We start from the raw sequence: 19,336 nt of genomic DNA, 5'->3' as shown, positions 1-19,336 counted from the left end.
TCTTTATACATCCTGACAGTTTTCCATTCTGACCTGAGATCAGATTCTAAAAATGTCTTCTATGTCAGTCGCTCTTCAATTTTTCAAAAATAGCAGACCTACAAGCTCGTAGCGCGCCACTCGGTGGCGCGCTACGAGCTTGTAGATCTGCTATTTTTCAATAGCTAAAGCACGACATGATGCCGACACCAAAAGGGGTTCCCGCGCAAAATGGGTTAACAGCTTCATAAACTGTGACATTGGACACAACCTGCATGGACAGACAGTGGGGAATATATTAAGCAAAAGTGCTGATAATTAACAAATTCTAACTCTAAACTCCAAATCTAACTGAGCAGAGTTATGAAGAAGGTTCCTCGCTATACTTCAACTTGCATTTCTAAGAAAAGTATTATTATTATGATCATATAAATGACGCAGAACACACAATCATTATATTCTGTGCAAAGTAAAATCTGGAGTGTTAAATTAAGTAACTGTAATTGCAACAATTGCATTCACTTTAAAAGAATGCACAGTGCAACTGTACTTCATTGTACAATGACAATACAGTGAGAGTAATCTATTAGAAGTGACGGTATAACTATAACATGTATAGAGTATATGTATAATGTAATATTAATTAAGTCAAATGAGATGTATAATAGTACAGTAGCAGGCTGCTAGAAATCTGCTACTCATCAGGATTCCTGACATTAACATATATTGGATTGCTTGGACATATAGCTGCAGAAGTTCAAAATTTGTGTTACTTGCATGGTTACTTTAAATTCATATTGTGAGCTAGTTGTTTATTTTGTATTGTATTCTTTTTACATGTATTTGTATGTGCACTGGACAGGCCAGCCATGGCTTGGTATTTGCTCTGTACATATTCCACCTCAAGAAAAGAAACTTGATGCAAATAAAGACTCAAATCACAGAAGGGAAAGTCTGCTGTGTTCCACACGTTTTATAGCATGGGTTGTACTTCCATTGACTCTTTATCCATGAATAGCCTTTAAACTGGAGAATACTGGACAACTCGCCCCGGTGCTTGCCCATTTTTCCTCCCGGAATTTTCACCAGTGAGGGGGATAACTTTGTAATATGCTATTGGCTGTTTGTATTCTTTTTGGAAAAATATAAAAAGATACTCCTGTGGAAAGGCTATATTATTTTACTTATATTGACCCTATAAACAATTTAGTATTATTTAGTATTATGTAAGGTTTTGCCCCCTCAAATGGTACCTCGTCACATATCCTACAACAACTTCTGTGAACAGACTTTACTGTAGTAGATTTTCATAAATTATATTTGTACTTAGGCTGTTCTGCTGTCATGAAAGTTTATAGTTAGAGAAATTCAAAGTCCAGCCGTCTGCTGTCCAGCCTCTCCCACCCCTCACTGGGGAGAATTCTGGGAGGGAAACAGAAACGGGGTGAGTTGTCTTGTTACCAAACTGGACACTAGAACAATGCAAAGATACAAACATAGACAATTCTTCATCAATGTCTTCATCGTTATGCTAACATGCTGTCTTCATCAGTGTAGTATGTCAAACCCACAGATGTTATAGTTCATTTCCAAAGTGGTCAAATTATTTTGTGCAAATTAAATGGTCAGCTAGATAATGATGAAAAGGTGAGTATGTGAATACCAATGATAGTGCCGATGATATTTCAGGATATTGTTTACTAATGAATTACATTGTTTGTTACTTTGGTGTTTAAACTTTAGCATTCACTACACTTCATCTAAACTACTAGGTAGTTTACCGGGGTACCAGGGTGGTACCAGGGTTAGGTACCAGGGTTAGGTACCAGGGTTAGGTACCAGGGTGTTAGGTACCAGGGTGGTACCAGGGTTAGGTACCAGGGTGTTAGGTACCAGGGTGTTAGGTACCAGGGTTAGGTACCAGGGTTAGGTACCAGGGTGGTACCAGGGTTAGGTACCAGGGTGTTAGGTACCAGGGTGGTACCAGGGTTAGGTACCAGGGTGTTAGGTACCAGGGTGTTAGGTACCAGGGTTAGGTACCAGGGTTAGGTACCAGGGTGGTACCAGGGTTAGGTACCAGGGTGGTACCAGGGTGGTACCAGGGTGTTAGGTACCAGGGTTAGGTACCAGGGTTAGGTACCAGGGTTAGGTACCAGGGTGGTACCAGGGTTAGGTACCAGGGTTAGGTACCAGGGTGTTAGGTACCAGGGTGGTACCAGGGTTAGGTACCAGGGTGTTAGGTACCAGGGTTAGGTACCATGGTGGTACCAGGGTTAGGTACCAGCGTGTTTAGGTACCAGACTGCTTCTCCGTGCCATTACTCCCAGTGTCCGCCTGCTGCTGATTCCTGTACTGCGGCTTCAGCCAGTCCTTCTCCGCGTAAGCCCTCACCTCCCCCACCGCGCTCCGCGCCCCCGCGTCCAGAGCCAGCAGCTTCCCGAACATCGCCATGGCCTCCGGTGTGAACCTCCTCCACAGAGGCGGAAAGTCCTCCTCCTCCTCCTCCTCCTCCTCGTGGGGTTTCTCCTCTCCTGCGGTGCTCGCGGCCGCCGCGCCGCCGCCGCACCAGTCGGCGAACTCCTGGTAGAAGTCGTCGGCGTGGACGCAGCGCTCCCAGGGGAAGTAGCCCGTGAGGATGCAGAAGATGACCACGCCGAAGGCCCACGTGTCCAGGCTGGGCTCCACGCTGAGCGGCGGCGGCTGAGCGGCCGCGCTCGCCGGCTCCTCCTGGCCCTCGGGCAGCGCCACGGCGCACAGCTCCGGGGCCATGTAGGGCAGCGTCCCCGTGACGAAGCGGATCAGCGTGCCCCGCTTCTGGGCCAGGCCGAAGTCGGCCAGCTTGACGCGGCAGCAGCGGCTGTCCAGCAGCAGGATGTTCTCCGGCTTGACGTCGCGGTGCACCAGGCCGCGCCCGTGGATGAACTCCAGTGCGCTGGCGACCTGGAGGACGCAGCGCTTCACCGACTCCTCTGGGATGCCCACCTGAAAGGGGAGGACATTTGGCTTTGTTTACCACAATGCAGTGGTTCTCCTCTGGGATGCCCACCTGAAAGGGGAGGACCTTTGGCTTTGTTTACCACAATGCAGTGGTTCTCAAACATTCTTATAGGCCCTTTCCCAATTACCCCCTTCGCCCTGGCCCTTAGCCCTTCCCCTTGCTAATCAGTGTTGTTTTCGTCTCAAGCTCGAGCTTGTAGATCGGCTATTTTCAGCAAGTGTAAAAACAGTCATTACGACGGCATCAAGACCCGCCAAAATACATTTTAGTCGACTAAATCACCTGTAGAATCTTATGACATTTAGTCGACTAAAACTAGACTAACAATAAAACATTCCGGGGTAACTAAAATGTGACTAAAACTAAATGAAAACTATTCAAAAGACAAAGACTAAAACTAAAATAGAAATTTGATGCCAAAAACAACACTGTTGCTAATGCGCGTTGACGTGAGGAGGAAGGGTTAGCTCATGTCTCTTTGGACCTTAAGGGTTAGGGCAGAGGAAGGGTTAGCTCATGTCTCTTTGGACCTTAAGGGTTAGCTCATGTCTCTTTGGACCTTAAGGGTTAGGGCTAGAATCCCCTTCAGACGACGTGACTTAAAACGGAGCAATAACACAGGGGCGCTGGAAGGTATTTATACCAGGGGGGGCTGAAGGGTGCGGGAAATCGCTTCCGAGCGCAGCAAGGCCGCGCGAACAAATTCGGGTCTTATTCGGGTATAATTGGCCTAATAATGACTTATTTAGGACCTAGTTAACCGAGTTAATCATAATAACTATGTGATTATTATTGTGTTGTTGTTTGGGTTAGATAGTTTTACCGTTTTAGCTGTCTCGTCATGTTGTGTCTATCTGTCAACTCACTGTCAACATTCAGCACGCTCTGATAGGCATGTCAAAAAATTCTCCTCTCCACCAGCAGGGGGTGCTGGAGCACCCTCCGCACCCCCCTTCCAGCGCTGATGCAATAACATCACAGAGGGCTGAAAGGCGGACGAGGTAAGAGGCCTTTTTTGTCCTTTATTATGGAAAAATATTATAATAACCAATATTATTTGAATGTATTAACAATCTGCATCGCCAAAAATATCGCAATCTCTAGCAAAGGTTGACGTTACCTCACGTGAACTATAACGATATGATACGGCGTTGCATTCATACAACGTTACCCATTCATTTGGCGCCGCATCGGCGCTTTATTCTTTTTTATTTATCGCCGGTGCCCCGGTGATACAACTCGGATGCAAGCTAGCTTATTAGCAGGCATCAGTCCGACCCCCCAGACCACGATATGTCAACATTCTGCAGTTTTGGAGCTCTTAAAAGCCGTGAAATAGCCTACTGTACCTACATAACGCTGTCACTGCATAACGTTGGCTACTCGCTGCAGTGATAGCTATGGTTTTATCATGACCAATGTTAACCTAATCCCCACAAGTTGCAAAACTTACATAACTAATTAGCAATGGTGTTGTTTTTTCCCCCAGGCAAACCAGCTATGGAACAGATTGCAAGCTGCTGTACAGACTGTACATTGGATGGAGATGAATCACGATGGCATTTTCATTGATAGAAAATTACTCTGTTCTTAATGATATTAAAAACAATGAACACAGTGACCACAGCCCCTTCTTTCTATACTGTAAATAGTTTTTCCTTTTTCTAACCCTGTATATGATATATCTGTACCCATGCTATACAAACAATAATCAATGAATCAGGTACAACACAAGGTGTCAGATAGCCCCTTTCGGGACCGTACATAAAGCTTTTCTGAAATTTTGATGAGTTTTATGTTGGGTCCCTGCTCACTACTGTATTTTCGTATGGAAATTCCTGGACACGGATGTAGAAATTCTCTCTAAAATAGGATCTGCGGCAAGTGACGGCATTATTTTACTTGAGTTATTCTGAATTCGGGAACTTTAAGTAGCTATACATCCCGCTGCGAATATCTCCTGTGGCGCGGAAGCCGCTAAGTATTTTTAATCTTTGTTTGACCGATTTGGTCGCTTTATTTCTTCTTGTTTGTTTACCGTTTATTGTACCGCCTCCCGGTGTGCGGTTGGCTTGTGCGGCTACGTCCCTGCCTCTGATCTGCTCTGTCATAGCTATAGCGCCACTAGCTAGCCAGATAGGCGGTACAATGAGGTGTCAATAAACAAGGAAGGAAGAGATTAATCCAAGCTTCCAAATCGGGCAAACATAGATTAAAAATACTTAACGGCTTCCGCGCCACAGGAGATATTCGCAGCGGCATGTATGGATACTTATACTTCACATATTCAGAAAGCCTCACACTGAATAATATCGTCATAGAGCGCGGGGAGCCGCGAAACATGTTGTTTATGTTTTAAAATGGGTGCGTCCCATGTGGCATGGTAGTAGTGCAACAGGACCCCATGGACTGGGTCGAACAAAATGTCAGAAACTTCAGTACCATTGGGTTCTGCTTGGAGGGCTAGGTGTCAGAATGAGCTATACCTAGCTGAATTACATTCTGCATGGTGGGCTATACCAACATGAGACAAAATTACAATATATTTATTTCATCATAACCACAGCAATGTTATATTTACGTTCCATCTCTACAGCTTAAATGGAAAGTAGTTTCCAAAGTGGGTTATGGGCTAAATGATAGTTTGTACACTCTCAGAGTTAATTAACATTGATTTTACAATATAAATTGGGGGTCCCAGAGACAGAAATGCCATCAAAGTTTGGGGACCACTGGCCTGTATAGTGAGCTTGCAGATCAGCTATATTTCCTGAGAACAGGTTGTATATCAATATCTACAAGGGACGTTCAGTATTTATGGACGTTCCAGGGGGGTGATTTATCCCCCTACCCCTTGACACTCATTATGTAGGGACAAGGGGAAGGGTCAAGGGCTGAGGGGTAGGGTTAAAAAAGGAATTGGGAAAGGGCCTTAATGTCAAGGATGTTAGTCTAACCCTAACCCCCATTTGAAAAGATACGCCATGCAGGGACCCCGATAAGAGAGGATTTTTGTGTTTGGTGTTTGGTTCTACGTACTAACAGTTTGACAGTCATTAGTCTGTTTGGTGTTTGGTTCTACGTACTAACAGTTTGACAGTCATTAGTCTGTTTGGTGTTTGGTTCTACGTACTAACAGTTTGACAGTCATTAGTTCTACGTACTAACAGTTTGACAGTCATTAGTTCTACGTACTAACAGTTTGACAGTCATTAGTTCTACGTACTAACAGTTTGACAGTCATTAGTCCGACACCCTACCCAAAGCCCAACCCTACAGAAACCTAACCTCACAGCCTGCAGAAGCCACGGGTTAATTTTAACTGCATGCATGTCGTGAGCGTCGGTGTTGTCTGACTAGTTAGTATGTCTAACCACATGGCATTGATCACGCCTCCAGGTCTTTAGTTTACTCAAGTTAGGTAATAAGACCTGGTACTTAAGACACGCAAAATACAGCCCTGGCTGAGAGTGTACAAATGGAACCAATTGTTTGTATTGTCTGAGTTACAGACCCATAAGGGTCCATTCGGTTCATATAACGGGACCCACTGGAACTCCCTCAAGTATATACCCCACTTTGAGAACCGATGCTATAGTGCTTGGATATGGACGCTCATTGAGCAGAACTATGGCTCTTTGAGAGCCGATGCTATAGTGCTTGGATATGGACGCTCATTGAGCAGAACTATGGCTCTTTGGCTCTCAAGAAAGAAAAGACAAAGTCACATGAAGCTCTGAAGCATTTCCATTCACTGTAAAACCCCCTGTGTCGGATCACTGGTTATATTTGCAGATACCGATCGATATGTCCAAAAAGGGCCGATACCGATACTTTTCCGATACCGATAGAGTATCGGGGCATCTCTGATTATTATGTTTTACTGACATAATACTCACCTTAGGTTGTATGACAGCAAACAGGTCCCTCCCGATGACCAGCTCCTGGGCGAAGCCGTAGTGCTCGTTGGACTGGAAGGCGATGCCGAAGAGGCCCACGATGCAGGGGTGGCAGGACAGGTGCAAGGAGATGCAATACTCCCTCAGGAAGCCCTGCAGCTTCGTGGAGGATTTGGCCATCACCTTCAGGGCCATGGGCGTCCCTGCAGCGTTTAATTAGGCCCACATCGTCAAAGCTCCACGCTTCCGTTCACTCACAGACAGGGACGTGCAGAGCGGGCGAAAATAGCAGATATACAAGGTAACAACGCGTTGCGTTGCGACACATTGAGAGCTTAAGGATCAGCTGTTTTCGGGGCGCAACCCAGCACTCTTTAGCTAGTGGAAATTCTGCGTTCAAGTTCAAGAGACTTTGGGGAAAAAAGCAATTATCCCGAATACTTATGGCTATGACTACATGCCATGTAGTAAACGCTGCATTCGCGGCCTGGAGAGGGCAGTTGTTTTACAGACGGGTAAAAGGGCAGGGGCTGAAGCCTCCTTTGATGTCTATGTGTGCACGTCCCTGCTCACAAGATATTCATATTTTACAGAAGCCCATTGTGAGTCACACTGCATGTGAGTGACACTGCATTGTGAGTGACACTGCATGTGAGTGACACTGCATTGTGAGTGACACTGCATGTGAGTGACACTGCATTGTGAGTGACACTGCATGCCGCTTAGTTGTGACCACGTTTTTTCGGCGGTGTGAGACCAGTAGAACCTAGCCTACCTCCATGGAGGTGTGAGACCAGTAGAACCTTGCCTACCTCTGTGGCGGTGTGAGACCAGCAGAACCTTGCCTACCTCTGTGGCGGTGTGAGACCAGTAGAACCTTGCCTACCTCCATGGAGGTGTGAGACCAGTAGAACCTTGCCTACCTCTGTGGCGGTGTGAGACCAGTAGAACCTTGCCTATCTCTGTGGCGGTGTGAGACCAGTAGAACCTTGCCTACCTCTGTGGCGGTGTGAGACCAGTAGAACCTTGCCTATCTCTGTGGCGGTGTGAGACCAGTAGAACCTTGCCTACCTCTGTGGCGGTGTGAGACCAGTAGAACCTTGCCTACCTCTGTGGCGGTGTGTGACCAGTAGAACCTTGCCTACCTCCATGGAGGTGTGAGACCAGTAGAACCTTGCCTACCTCCATGGAGGTGTGAGACCAGTAGAACCTTGCCTACCTCCATGGAGGTGTGAGACCAGTAGAACCTTGCCTACCTCCATGGAGGTGTGAGACCAGTAGAACCTTGCCTACCTCCATGGAGGTGTGAGACCAGTAGAACCTTGCCTACCTCTGTGGCGGTGTGAGACCAGTAGAACCTAGCCTACCTCTGTGGCGGTGTGAGACCAGTAGAACCTTGCCTACCTCTGTGGCGGTGTGAGACCAGTAGAACCTTGCCTACCTCTGTGGAGGTGTGAGACCAGTAGAACCTTGCCTACCTCCATGGAGGTGTGAGACCAGTAGAACCTTGCCTACCTCTGTGGCGGTGTGAGACCAGTAGAACCTTGCCTACCTCTGTGGAGGTGTGAGACCAGTAGAACCTTGCCTACCTCTGTGGCGGTGTGAGACCAGTAGAACCTTGCCTACCTCCATGGAGGTGTGTGACCAGTAGAACCTTGCCTACCTCCATGGAGGTGTGAGACCAGTAGAACCTTGCCTACCTCCATGGAGGTGTGAGACCAGTAGAACCTTGCCTACCTCCATGGAGGTGTGAGACCAGTAGAACCTTGCCTACCTCCATGGAGGTGTGAGACCAGTAGAACCTTGCCTACTTCTGTGGCGGTGTGAGACCAGTAGAACCTTGCCTTCTACAACCTGACTGTAGAAAGTAACAGTACAGTAAAGAACCTGGGGGTTATTATTGATTCTGAATTGAATTTACCAAGATTGCCTTTTTTCACCTTAGAAATATTGCACGAATCAGAGCCTATTTGTCTTTGGACGATGCAAAAAGTCTAATCCACGCCTTTGTTTTTTCTCGGCTTGATTACTGCAATGCACTTTTTTCAGGACTGCCTAAGAAAACAACTGACAGATTACAACTTGTCCAAAATGCAGCAGCCAGAGTTTTAACTAGAACTAAGATGAGAGAACATATTACTCCACTGCACTGGCTTCCGGTTGTTTTTAGGATTGATTTTAAAATTATTTTACTTGTCTATAAAGCTCTCAATGGTCTCGCACCTTCCTACCTACATGACTGCCTGCCTAAATATGTCCCAAACCCTGTCCCAGACCAGCAGAACCTTGCCTACCTCTGTGGCGGTGTGAGACCAGCAGCAGAACCTTGCCTACATGCCTACATGTAAAAGGTCAACATGTGAATATCATGTTGACCTTTTACAGAGCTAGTATAGAGTCAATCCTAATATACGGTATGTCCAGCTGGTTTGGCAATCTAACTGTGTAGTACAAATCTCAAAATAAGTAGGCTAGCGAACATGGCTGGGAAGATCATGGGCATGTCCACCCCCCCCATCACTCCCCATGCCATCTTTGAACAAGCAGTGGTGAGAAAGGCTCGGAATATTGTATCTGACCCCTTGCATGTACTGTACCGAGAGTACGAGCTAATGCCATCCGGTAGGAGGTATAGAACTCCACGATGTGTATATAATAGATTTAAACACTCTTTTGTTCCCCCTGTCAAGCAAAAAGCTCAATCAGAGATTGCCGAATGCACTTTAATGACTCAGATATTCAGGGATTGCCAAAAGCACTTTTTTGACTAGTTGCACTTTATCAAGGGAATGTGTGCAGTATCTCTGTTTTGTGTATGTGTGGGTGTTTCATAGTGTTTTTCCTTTTCCTATGTGAACGTGTCTGTTATTTGTATGCAGCTGTGACTCTGTCTCCAAGACACATTTCTCCCAAGGGAGACAAATAAAGATAACCTTGAACCTTGAACCTACCTCTGCGGCGGTGTGTGACCATCAGAACCTGAACCTACCTCTGCGGCGGTGTGTGACCAGCAGAACCTACCTCTGCGGCGGTGTGTGACCATCAGAACCTGAACCTACCTCTGCGGCGGTGTGTGACCAGCAGAACCTGAACCTACCTCTGCGGCGGTGTGTGACCATCAGAACCTGAACCTACCTCTGTGGCGGTGTGTGACCAGCAGAACCTACCTCTGCGGCGGTGTGTGACCAGCAGAACCTACCTCTGCGGCGGTGTGTGACCAGCAGAACCTACCTCTGTGGCGGTGTGAGACCATCAGAACCTACCTCTGCGGCGGTGTGTGACCATCAGAACCTACCTCTGCGGCGGTGTGTGACCATCAGAACCTACCTCTGCGGCGGTGTGTGACCCTTGAACCTTGAACCTACCTCTGCGGCGGTGTGTGACCAGCAGCACCGTGCCGTACTTCCCCCGGCCGATCTCCTTGACCACGTTAAAGTGCTCCTTGATCTCCAGGTGGCTGAGGCTCTGCGCCGTGATCTCCATCAGCTCGTCTATCAGGCTGCCGTCGGCCAGCCCGTCGGCCAGCCCGTCGGCCAGCCCGTCGGCCAGCCCGTCGGCCAGCCCGTCGGCCAGCCCGTCGGCCAGCCCGTCGGCCAGCCCGTCGGCCAGCCCGTCGGCCAGCCCGTCGGCCAGCCCGTCGGCCAGACCCAGCTCAATCATCTTCTCTATCTGGAAAACGTGTCACACAAACATGTTTGGGACGTGTCACACAAACATGTTTGGGACGTGTCACACAAACATGTTTGGGACGTGTCACACAAACATGTTTGGGACGTGTCACACAAACATGTTTGGGACGTGTCACACAAACATGTTTGGGACGTGTCACACAAACATGTTTGGGACGTGTCACACAAACATGTTTGGGACGTGTCAAGACAAAATGGGCTGTATTTTGCGTGTCTTAAGTACCAGGTCTTATTCCCTAACTTGAGTAACCTAAAGACCTGGAGGCGTGATCAATGCCATTTGGCTATTCTGAGTGGCCAAAGAGCATTGACCACGCCTCCAGGTCTTTAGTTTACTCAAGTTAGGGAATAAGACCTGGTACTTAAGACACGCAAAATACAGCCCTTTGTCTTTCTATTTTTTATACAGAGAGAGTCATGGCGGCAAGACATAGGGCTGTATTTTGCGTGTCTTAAAGGACAACTTTAGTTTTTTTCAACCAAGGTTCATGTTTTAGGTTGTTATTAGAGAAACTAAAAGGTGAGTGTTAATTTTCTTTCATTTGCTGCTTTCTTTCGTTTTAGGGATTTTAGCTCTTTTTGACAGGGGGGCGGGGGCATTCGAGCATGGGGCTAAATATGTATTTTTTTACAAAATGTTATGGCGATTTCTTTTTTTATTATTTACTATAGTCCTAATAAACCCCAGGAAATTACACCTGGTTACAGAAGATCACAGGATCTACTGAATATGAAGGTAGCCTACTGGGGGAAGGCTTATACTGTGTGTATAGGCTCAATATGTCAGTTTGTCACATTCAATAGATCCTGTGATCTTTTGTGGCCAGATGTAATTTCTTGGTGTCTAGTAGGACTATAGTAAATAATAAAAAAATAAATCGGCATAAAAAATTGTAAAGAAATAAATATTTAGCCCCATGCTCGAATGCCCCCGCCCCCCTGTCAAAAACGGCGAAAATCCCTAAAACGAAAGAAAGCAGCAAATGAAAGAAAATTAACACTCACCTTTTAGTTTCTCTAATGACAACCTAAAACATGAACCTTGGTTGAAAAAAACTAAAGTTGTGGTTGAAAAAAACTAAAGTTGTCCTTTAAGTACAAGGTCTTATTACTTAACTTAAGACCTGGCCAATGCTCTTTGGCCACTCAGAATAGCCAAATGGCATTGATCACGCCTCCAGGTCTTAAGTTAAGTAATAAGACCTGGTACTTAAGACACGCAAAATACAGCCCTAACTGTTCAGGAGAGGAGAAAAACAGGTTTAAAAAAATATATATATATATCCAAAATTAGTTAATAGCACAGATAGACTCTTCACATAATACTAGAGCTGAAATTGACATGTAAATATGAAATAAATGCTTGATAAAAAAGCAGTTAATTAAGTCCTTGGCAGACATTGAGTTAAACATGTAGCTAGGTGTAATGTTAAGAGTCCACAGAAGTGAACCTTTCAAGCCTGTTTTCTCAACCCGCTGATTTCTGCATTACTCTATAAGCCATTATCTCTCCAAAACCAGTGGGTCAAACTGAACAACCAATATGTCAATTTGAAGCTATGATTCCCTGCTTTCACATGACATGAAAGAAATGCAATGACTTTTCCTCGATCAGAATCGGTCACAAAATAATGTTAAACGTACAGTTTCATATTATGTATGTGAATAAATAATATCTCATAATATACAATGTAATTCATTGATCACAACAATTTATAATGGTCAGGGGTCATCGCCATGCATGCTGGCTTGTGGTAGACATTTTCGTCAAAAATATTTTTTTGCCATGGATATGCAAAACGACCGCAAAATAACATTACCAGAAACAATAAAGAGATAGCCCGGCATGACCATAACAGGTCTGTAACTCTGAGAGTGTACAGGTCCATTTGGTTCCGTTTGGGTTAAAGGGGTCCTTGCATAATAATAAAACATTTGAAAACTATACTAGTACTTGTTGGACTCCTATGAATATGCCATAGTGTCGAAGTAAATCAGTGTCATACATATTCTGAAGAAAACCTTGGAGACTCAGTAATTGGGTCTTTTGATGAAAATATGAACATTTATAATAATGGTGTGTAAAAAAAGAATCACACCTGTGTGAAGTGAGGGGCGTTCTCATCATCGTACATCATCCATTCATTGTCAATCTTTGTGTATAGGACAAAAATAGCTGATTTGCTCGTCCACATAATGACGTCGATTCTCAATTCATTGTCAATGGGAATTAAATGTTTGTGTAAGACGAACATCGACACTGTAGCTGAACATAGGAGGGGCCAGCAGCGCCCTTCGAAAAAGAAAATGAGACGTTTGCCACAGACCAAGGCCAAGTCCTCGGACTCCTCGCCACGGTCACATGTCACATGCACAAAAAAGTATGGTGAGGCAGCTTTTTGCTTCTATGGCCCAACAGCCTGGAATAAACTTCCATTCGAGCTCAGACACGCACCCTCTGTAGACATTTTTAAATCTCAACTCAAGACTCACCTCTTCACCCTTGCTTTTAGTTGAGTTTTATTTTTATATTTTTATTTTAATCTTTTTATGTGTTTTTATTTATTTTATGTTCTTATATTCGGGTTTTGTTCTCTGCTATTGTTCTATCATTTTAACTACTTGTGTTTTATTGTATTTTATTTTTGTGTCCTGCCCTGTGAAGCACTTTGAGCTGCATTTATGTATGAAAAGTGCTATACAAATAAAGTGTATTATTATTATTATTATTATGTCCGTACACCATACGTACATGGTCCATGTCCGTGTACGGTCCATGTCCGTACACGGTCCATGTCCGTGTACGGTCCATGTCCGTACATGGTCCATGTCCGTGTACGGTCCATGTCCGTACATGGTCCATGTCCGTGTACGGTCCATGTCCGTACACGGTCCATGTCCGTGTACGGTCCATGTACGTACATGGTCCATGTCCGTGTACGGTCCATGTCCGTACATGGTCCATGTCCGTGTACGGTCCATGTCCGTACATGGTCCATGTCCGTGTACGGTCCATGTACGTACATGGTCCATGTCCGTGTACGGTCCATGTACGTACATGGTCCATGTCCGTGTACGGTCCATGTCCGTACATGGTCCATGTCCGTGTACGGTCCATGTACGTACATGGTCCATGTCCGTGTACGGTCCATGTCCGTACATGGTCCATGTCCGTGTACGGTCCATGTACGTACATGGTCCATGTCCGTGTACGGTCCATGTCCGTACATGGTCCATGTCCGTGTACGGTCCATGTCCGTACATGGTCCATGTCCGTGTACGGTCCATGTCCGTACATGGTCCATGTCCGTGTACGGTCCATGTCCGTACATGGTCCATGTCCGTGTACGGTCCATGTCCGTACATGGTCCATGTCCGTGTACGGTCCATGTCCGTACATGGTCCATGTCCGTGTACGGTCCATGTCCGTACATGGTCCATGTCCGTGTACGGTCCATGTACGTACATGGTCCATGTCCGTGTACGGTCCATGTCCGTACATGGTCCATGTCCGTGTACGGTCCATGTCCGTACATGGTCCATGTCCGTGTACGGTCCATGTACGTACATGGTCCATGTCCGTGTACGGTCCATGTCCGTACATGGTCCATGTCCGTGTACGGTCCATGTCCGTACATGGTCCATGTCCGTGTACGGTCCATGTCCGTACATGGTCCATGTCCGTGTACGGTCCATGTACGGACATACTGTATCAAGTCATGTACAGTAACATCATACATACCGGTGTTGATTTCATCTTCACAAAGAATGTTCGTCGACTACCTTTTTTTCACTGACGAAAAAAGTGGAAACTAAATTTCACACTTTTTCCACAAATGTCCAAATTTGACTAAATGTTGTCGATTTTGTCAACAAATAAAAACTAGACTGAAATGTTAGGAAGGGACTATAGTGGACATCCAGTGTGAGTCATTTTACACTTGGTTGCATGCTGAAAATAGCCGATCTACAAGCTCACAACGTGTCACTGTGCGATGCGAAAATTAAAATGTGCACGCTGTCATAATCAACTATACTGACTGATACTGTACATACAAGTAGACACTGTAATTACAACTCACTTGAACGCAGTCATGCAAATGATGTATTTCGTCTCCATCTCATTCTGAATTGTACAAACTGTAGCCTATACTTTTAATCGGTTTATTTGCGATTTGCACTGGGGTGAGTCTGACAAAAATAGAAAACAATATATGTATTTGGCATTTATTATTGTAACTGCACTTTTACAATTATATGTGTGTTTCATAGAAAGGAGTTTGAAGAGGTATATTTTCATATCTTATCCAACTCATACATTTCATAAATGAACTTAAAACTATATCTAAAGTAAACTACTGTATAGGCTATACCTAAAGACAGTTCTCAAAGTATTTAAAAATGGGTGAGCGGGCCTTCTGCTCGGTCGCCCCCGAATTGTGGAACGCTCCCCCCCCCCCCCCCCCCCCCCCCCCCACAGTCGGTCGACACTTTCAAGATAATATAGACAATAAACTTTCCTTTTTACCAAAGCATTTGTAAAGCCTTAATTGCCCTTGGCTTGTGTTTTAATGTTCCCGTTCTATTAGATGTTTTTAATGGTGTGTTTGTTTCTTCTGTTTTTATTAATTTTACTGTAGCACTGTAAGAGATTCTTATGAATGTAAAGTGCGTATAAATAAAACATTATTATTATTATTATTATTATTAATGTTGAGTTAGTCTACTCTTCAGACACCTTTCAGCGACTTGTGCTAAACTGCTGTACAGTATATGTACAGTATACAGCATACTGTATATGCAAAAGCTGCACAACACATTTTACTGCAGATGCTGAAAGGTTTACTGTTATTGGCAGTTGACCGCTATATGAAAGTGTGACGTTGACACAGTGACTGCAGCATGTGACATATATAAACATATCTGTTTACGATATACCCTAGTTATGTATTTAAATAATGTGGATAACAAGTGCATGCTGTAAAAAAACAACAACAACAACAGAAAGCTTAATATTACAACTTGATGTAACCTTTTTAAGCTTGATATATATTATATACCATGGTAAAAGATAATACTGACAAAGCTTTAATTAATGATGAAAAAATAATTATAATGATCATTATAATGATCATTGTCACACTAATACCCCCTTAGATAGCATTTCTGTAGACGTAGATAGCATCTGATACAGACTTATAGCATGTTATGTAGACGGCACTATAATTGCATTGTATATAGTCATAGCACGCCATAGTACATATGTATAGCATAGTAGTATATATATATAGCTTATATGTATAGTCTCATAATATAAATATTCCACTGTTACTTTCTTAGCTTACGCATGTTTTATGATAAATGCTTTTGTGATGTATTCCCATGCTTTTGTTCCTGATTATTGTAAGTCGCTCTGGATTAAGAGCGTCTGCTAAATGTCTAAATTGTAAATTGTAAATTGTAATACTGTTAGTAACAGTGAATATTGTATTTCCAAACTTTGAGTGCAATTTCCACAACATTAGTTTGCAAGTCATAAATAAGGTAATTGACTGTGTAGACTCTTTACTCTGAGTATATATAATATATCAGTATCAGCATTTCATGTCAGCTATATATTTGTAACACCTTTTTCAGGCTTACCTTCTTTTTCTTTTTTACGATCTGTTTGCAGAAATCGGTTGTGGCTGACAAAACTCCAAAACCACACACGCACACACATTCACACACACACACACGCACACGCAATGACTCACTCCCTCGCCCCCTCAGTCACACACACACACACACACACACACGCACACACACACACATGCCACCGTGCGGCCAGGTGACGTGCATGTGGTCATCGATGTTAAAACGTTGCAGCTGCAGGTTGAATAATGGCTGTCCTTTCTTCACCTTCACTACTGTACTGTACTGTACTGTATTTACTGTATACTGTATATACTGCACTGGCATGGATCAGTGTGCAGACGGAATGAACTCATGCAGCACAGAAAGAACTGCCACACTGCCCTGAACGGTCTACCATGAACACTGCCCTGAACGGTCTGCCATGCACACTGCCCTGAACGCTCTGCCACACTGCCCTGAACGCTCTGCCACACTGCCCTGAACGCTCTGCCACACTGCCCTGAACGCTCTGCCACACTGCCCTGAACGCTCTGCCACACTGCCCTGAACGCTCTGCCACACTGCCCTGAACGCTCTGCCACACTGCCCTGAACGCTCTGCCACACTGCCCTGAACGCTCTGCCACACTGCCCTGAACGAGAGGTGCTGTCTGTCTGTCTGTGCACGGCTCTGTCAGCTCAGCTCAGCTATGAACCGCCAGTATGTGTAAGGGACTTAGTGAGAGCCCCTTTGACAGCTGATTACAGCGAGCCCGTGCAAAGGGCACTCATAATACAGCCACTCACACACACACACCGACACTGTGTACATGCACACGCACACACGCAGACGCACGCACGCACACACACACGCACGCACACACGAGAGAGACGGAGGAGAGAGAGAGAGAGAGAGAGAGAGAGGGGGAGATCAAAACACAGAAATATAGGGTAGCATAAGGGATACAGCTAACTGTGGACTCATCCATTCAAAGTTACAGCGATGTGGGCATATTTGCATCCCTCAAATAAGAACACAAATAAGAACATAAATAAACATTAATTTGACATTTTATGTCAAATTAATGTTTATTTATGTTCTTATGTGTGCAATAATAGTGACGAATCATAACTGATTCAATTTGAGAGGAATGGCATTTTCTATTGTAAATATTGTTGGGGAAGTCATCATGTGTTTTCCATGTGAGCTTGTAGCATTTCAACACTTTCTGAAATTAACAATAAGGCCATATCACACTTTCAATATCAAATGACACTGATCATGCTCTGTATCACTTATTTAACCTCATGCCATCTTTTAGTAGAAGTTTTGCCCCCTCGGCCATCGCGGCATTAAACAAACTGCCCCGCCGATAAAATGGTTCCATGTATGCAGTGGGTCATGTATGACTGATAAGATGGTTCTGTACACAGTGGAGACCACGTGTTTGTTTTATTGGAGTTATTGATTTTGATGTGGGTGTTTGAACAGACTGCGAAGACAAATATCCTTCGGGACAATAAAGATTATAACTAGTATTATTATTATTATTATTATTTGAACTGTTGGGAGGCTTTACACGAAGTTGCACTATAAGACGTGGTTCTCATGAGGAGGTAAAGAACACGTTGCCGTGCAGCTTTTAACCACACCGCTTTTGACGTTTCCATTTAGCCTCCACATCCGTCCAGACGGCGTGTTCATCAAGATAAGGGAGAGAAAACCCCCCACTTTCTGGAAGTCGAGCACTGAGGGTCTGATCCTGTAAGATAAGCACACACACACACACACACACACACACACACACACACACACACGCACGCACGCACGCACACACACACACACACACACACACACACACACACACACACACACACACACACACACACACACACACACACACACACACGCACACACACACACACACACACACGCACACACGCACACACACACACACACACACACGCACACACGCACACATGCACACACACACACACACACACACACACACACACGCACACGCGCACACGCACACACGCACACACACACACACACACACACACACACACACACACACACACACACGCCGCCACTCTGTGACTTGAAATCTTGAAATATGCTGATGCTATGATGAATTTGAATGTGAGGAAATTTAGTTATTTTTAGTTCTAACTACATGTATGTTGTTTTCCACAGGAACTCCTTTTGGTGTTTTAACCCTTCAGGACGGGAACCTCTTTTGGGGGTTCTTGTTGCTATGTACAGTTGCTATGTACAGTATACATAGCAACATAAAATAAAAACATATTTTTGGGGGTGGGTCGGGGCAGGTGAGGATCAGGCTCAGAAACCACCGATGATTAATTATTTCCACTGCGACATCGAGTTGAATGCCAACGGATGATTCATATTTCGTGACAGTAACAAGTTTCTCCGGAGATTCCAGGATTTAGAAGGTGTTTTTAGCCTCAGTCCTAAATGGGTTGACACCCTGCCTCTCTGTCATTTAGCATGACACACCAAATAGGCCTATAGCAAAAACAGCAGATCTACAAGCTAACAATGTGTCGTATATCATATCATGACACGTGCATGAGCTCTTAGAGACACTTTGTGAATTAATGCATTCATTTACAAAAGGAAACAACATCGTAATAGCGGTTGAAATATGGAGACATATATATACTATAGGCTATACGGTTTCTTCCCAACATGAAGCGACAGAAACGCAGTGTGGCTATTATAGCACGTGTCCTGTTCCGAGATGCTTTTCACAGCTTTTGGTATTACCCGCTCAGACGCCCAATGTGTCGCGTTAAGCCATTCTGAACGGGAACCCCTTTTGATGTTAGCATTACGTCATGCTTTAGCTGTTGAAAAACAGCAGATCTACAAGCTCATAGCGCGCCACCGAGCTTGTAGGTCTGCTATTTTTGGAAGAAAAATCGAAGAACGACTGACACATAGAAACATAGCTTTTATAGAATCTGATCTCAGGTCAGAATGCGTTAAGCCACGTGTATACGGGGGGATGATACGAGTGTGAAACGGATCCCGCCATGCAGTGCCAGGCCTCTTATCTCCATGTCCCTGAAGCGACAGTCATGAATGCACTCAAGCTGTGGCACTTGTACAAACAAACCCCTGGGTATATG

At 44.8% G+C, this 19,336-nt stretch overlaps 1 protein-coding gene across 3 annotated transcripts; it reads right to left on the bottom strand.

The window, feature by feature from the left end:
- Window positions 1–206: 206 nt before the first annotated feature.
- Window positions 207–16,920, bottom strand: LOC310862295 (serine/threonine-protein kinase SBK1). Of its 3 annotated transcripts, none has more exons than XM_083770124.1 (5): window positions 16,830–16,920; window positions 16,209–16,679; window positions 10,242–10,545; window positions 6,877–7,079; window positions 207–2,961 (listed from the first exon to the last, which is right to left on the bottom strand). In XM_083770124.1, exons 3-5 carry the CDS (start codon window positions 10,534–10,536, stop codon window positions 2,269–2,271), a joined length of 1,191 nt encoding a protein of 396 aa, XP_083626250.1. In that variant the 5' UTR covers window positions 10,537–10,545; window positions 16,209–16,679; window positions 16,830–16,920; the 3' UTR covers window positions 207–2,268. The 3 variants fall into 3 exon arrangements, with proteins under 3 accessions (XP_083626250.1, XP_083626251.1, XP_083626249.1); XM_083770125.1 differs by adding an exon at window positions 10,012–10,039 and having other exon boundaries at window positions 10,270–10,545; window positions 16,209–16,854; XM_083770123.1 differs by having other exon boundaries at window positions 16,209–16,854.
- Window positions 16,921–19,336: the final 2,416 nt, after the last annotated feature.

Source organism: Protomyctophum parallelum (assembly GCF_964188405.1).
Source record: "Protomyctophum parallelum genome assembly, chromosome: 7".
NCBI lineage: Eukaryota > Metazoa > Chordata > Actinopteri > Myctophiformes > Myctophidae > Protomyctophum > Protomyctophum parallelum.
This window is presented reverse-complemented; position numbering and strand designations above follow the sequence as displayed.

Bases quoted from the DNA above. Each gene is read 5' to 3' on its own strand.
- LOC310862295 (XM_083770124.1), bottom strand. From the start codon at position 10,536: ATGATTGAGCTGGGTCTGGCCGACGGGCTGGCCGACGGGCTGGCCGAC. The intron at 7,080-10,241 runs GTAGGTTCAAGG...TAAACGCTGCAG, and splicing joins GGTCACACACCGCCGCAGAG to GGACGCCCATGGCCCTGAAG. The intron at 2,962-6,876 runs GTGAGTATTATG...CTCCCCTTTCAG, and splicing joins TTGCTGTCATACAACCTAAG to GTGGGCATCCCAGAGGAGTC.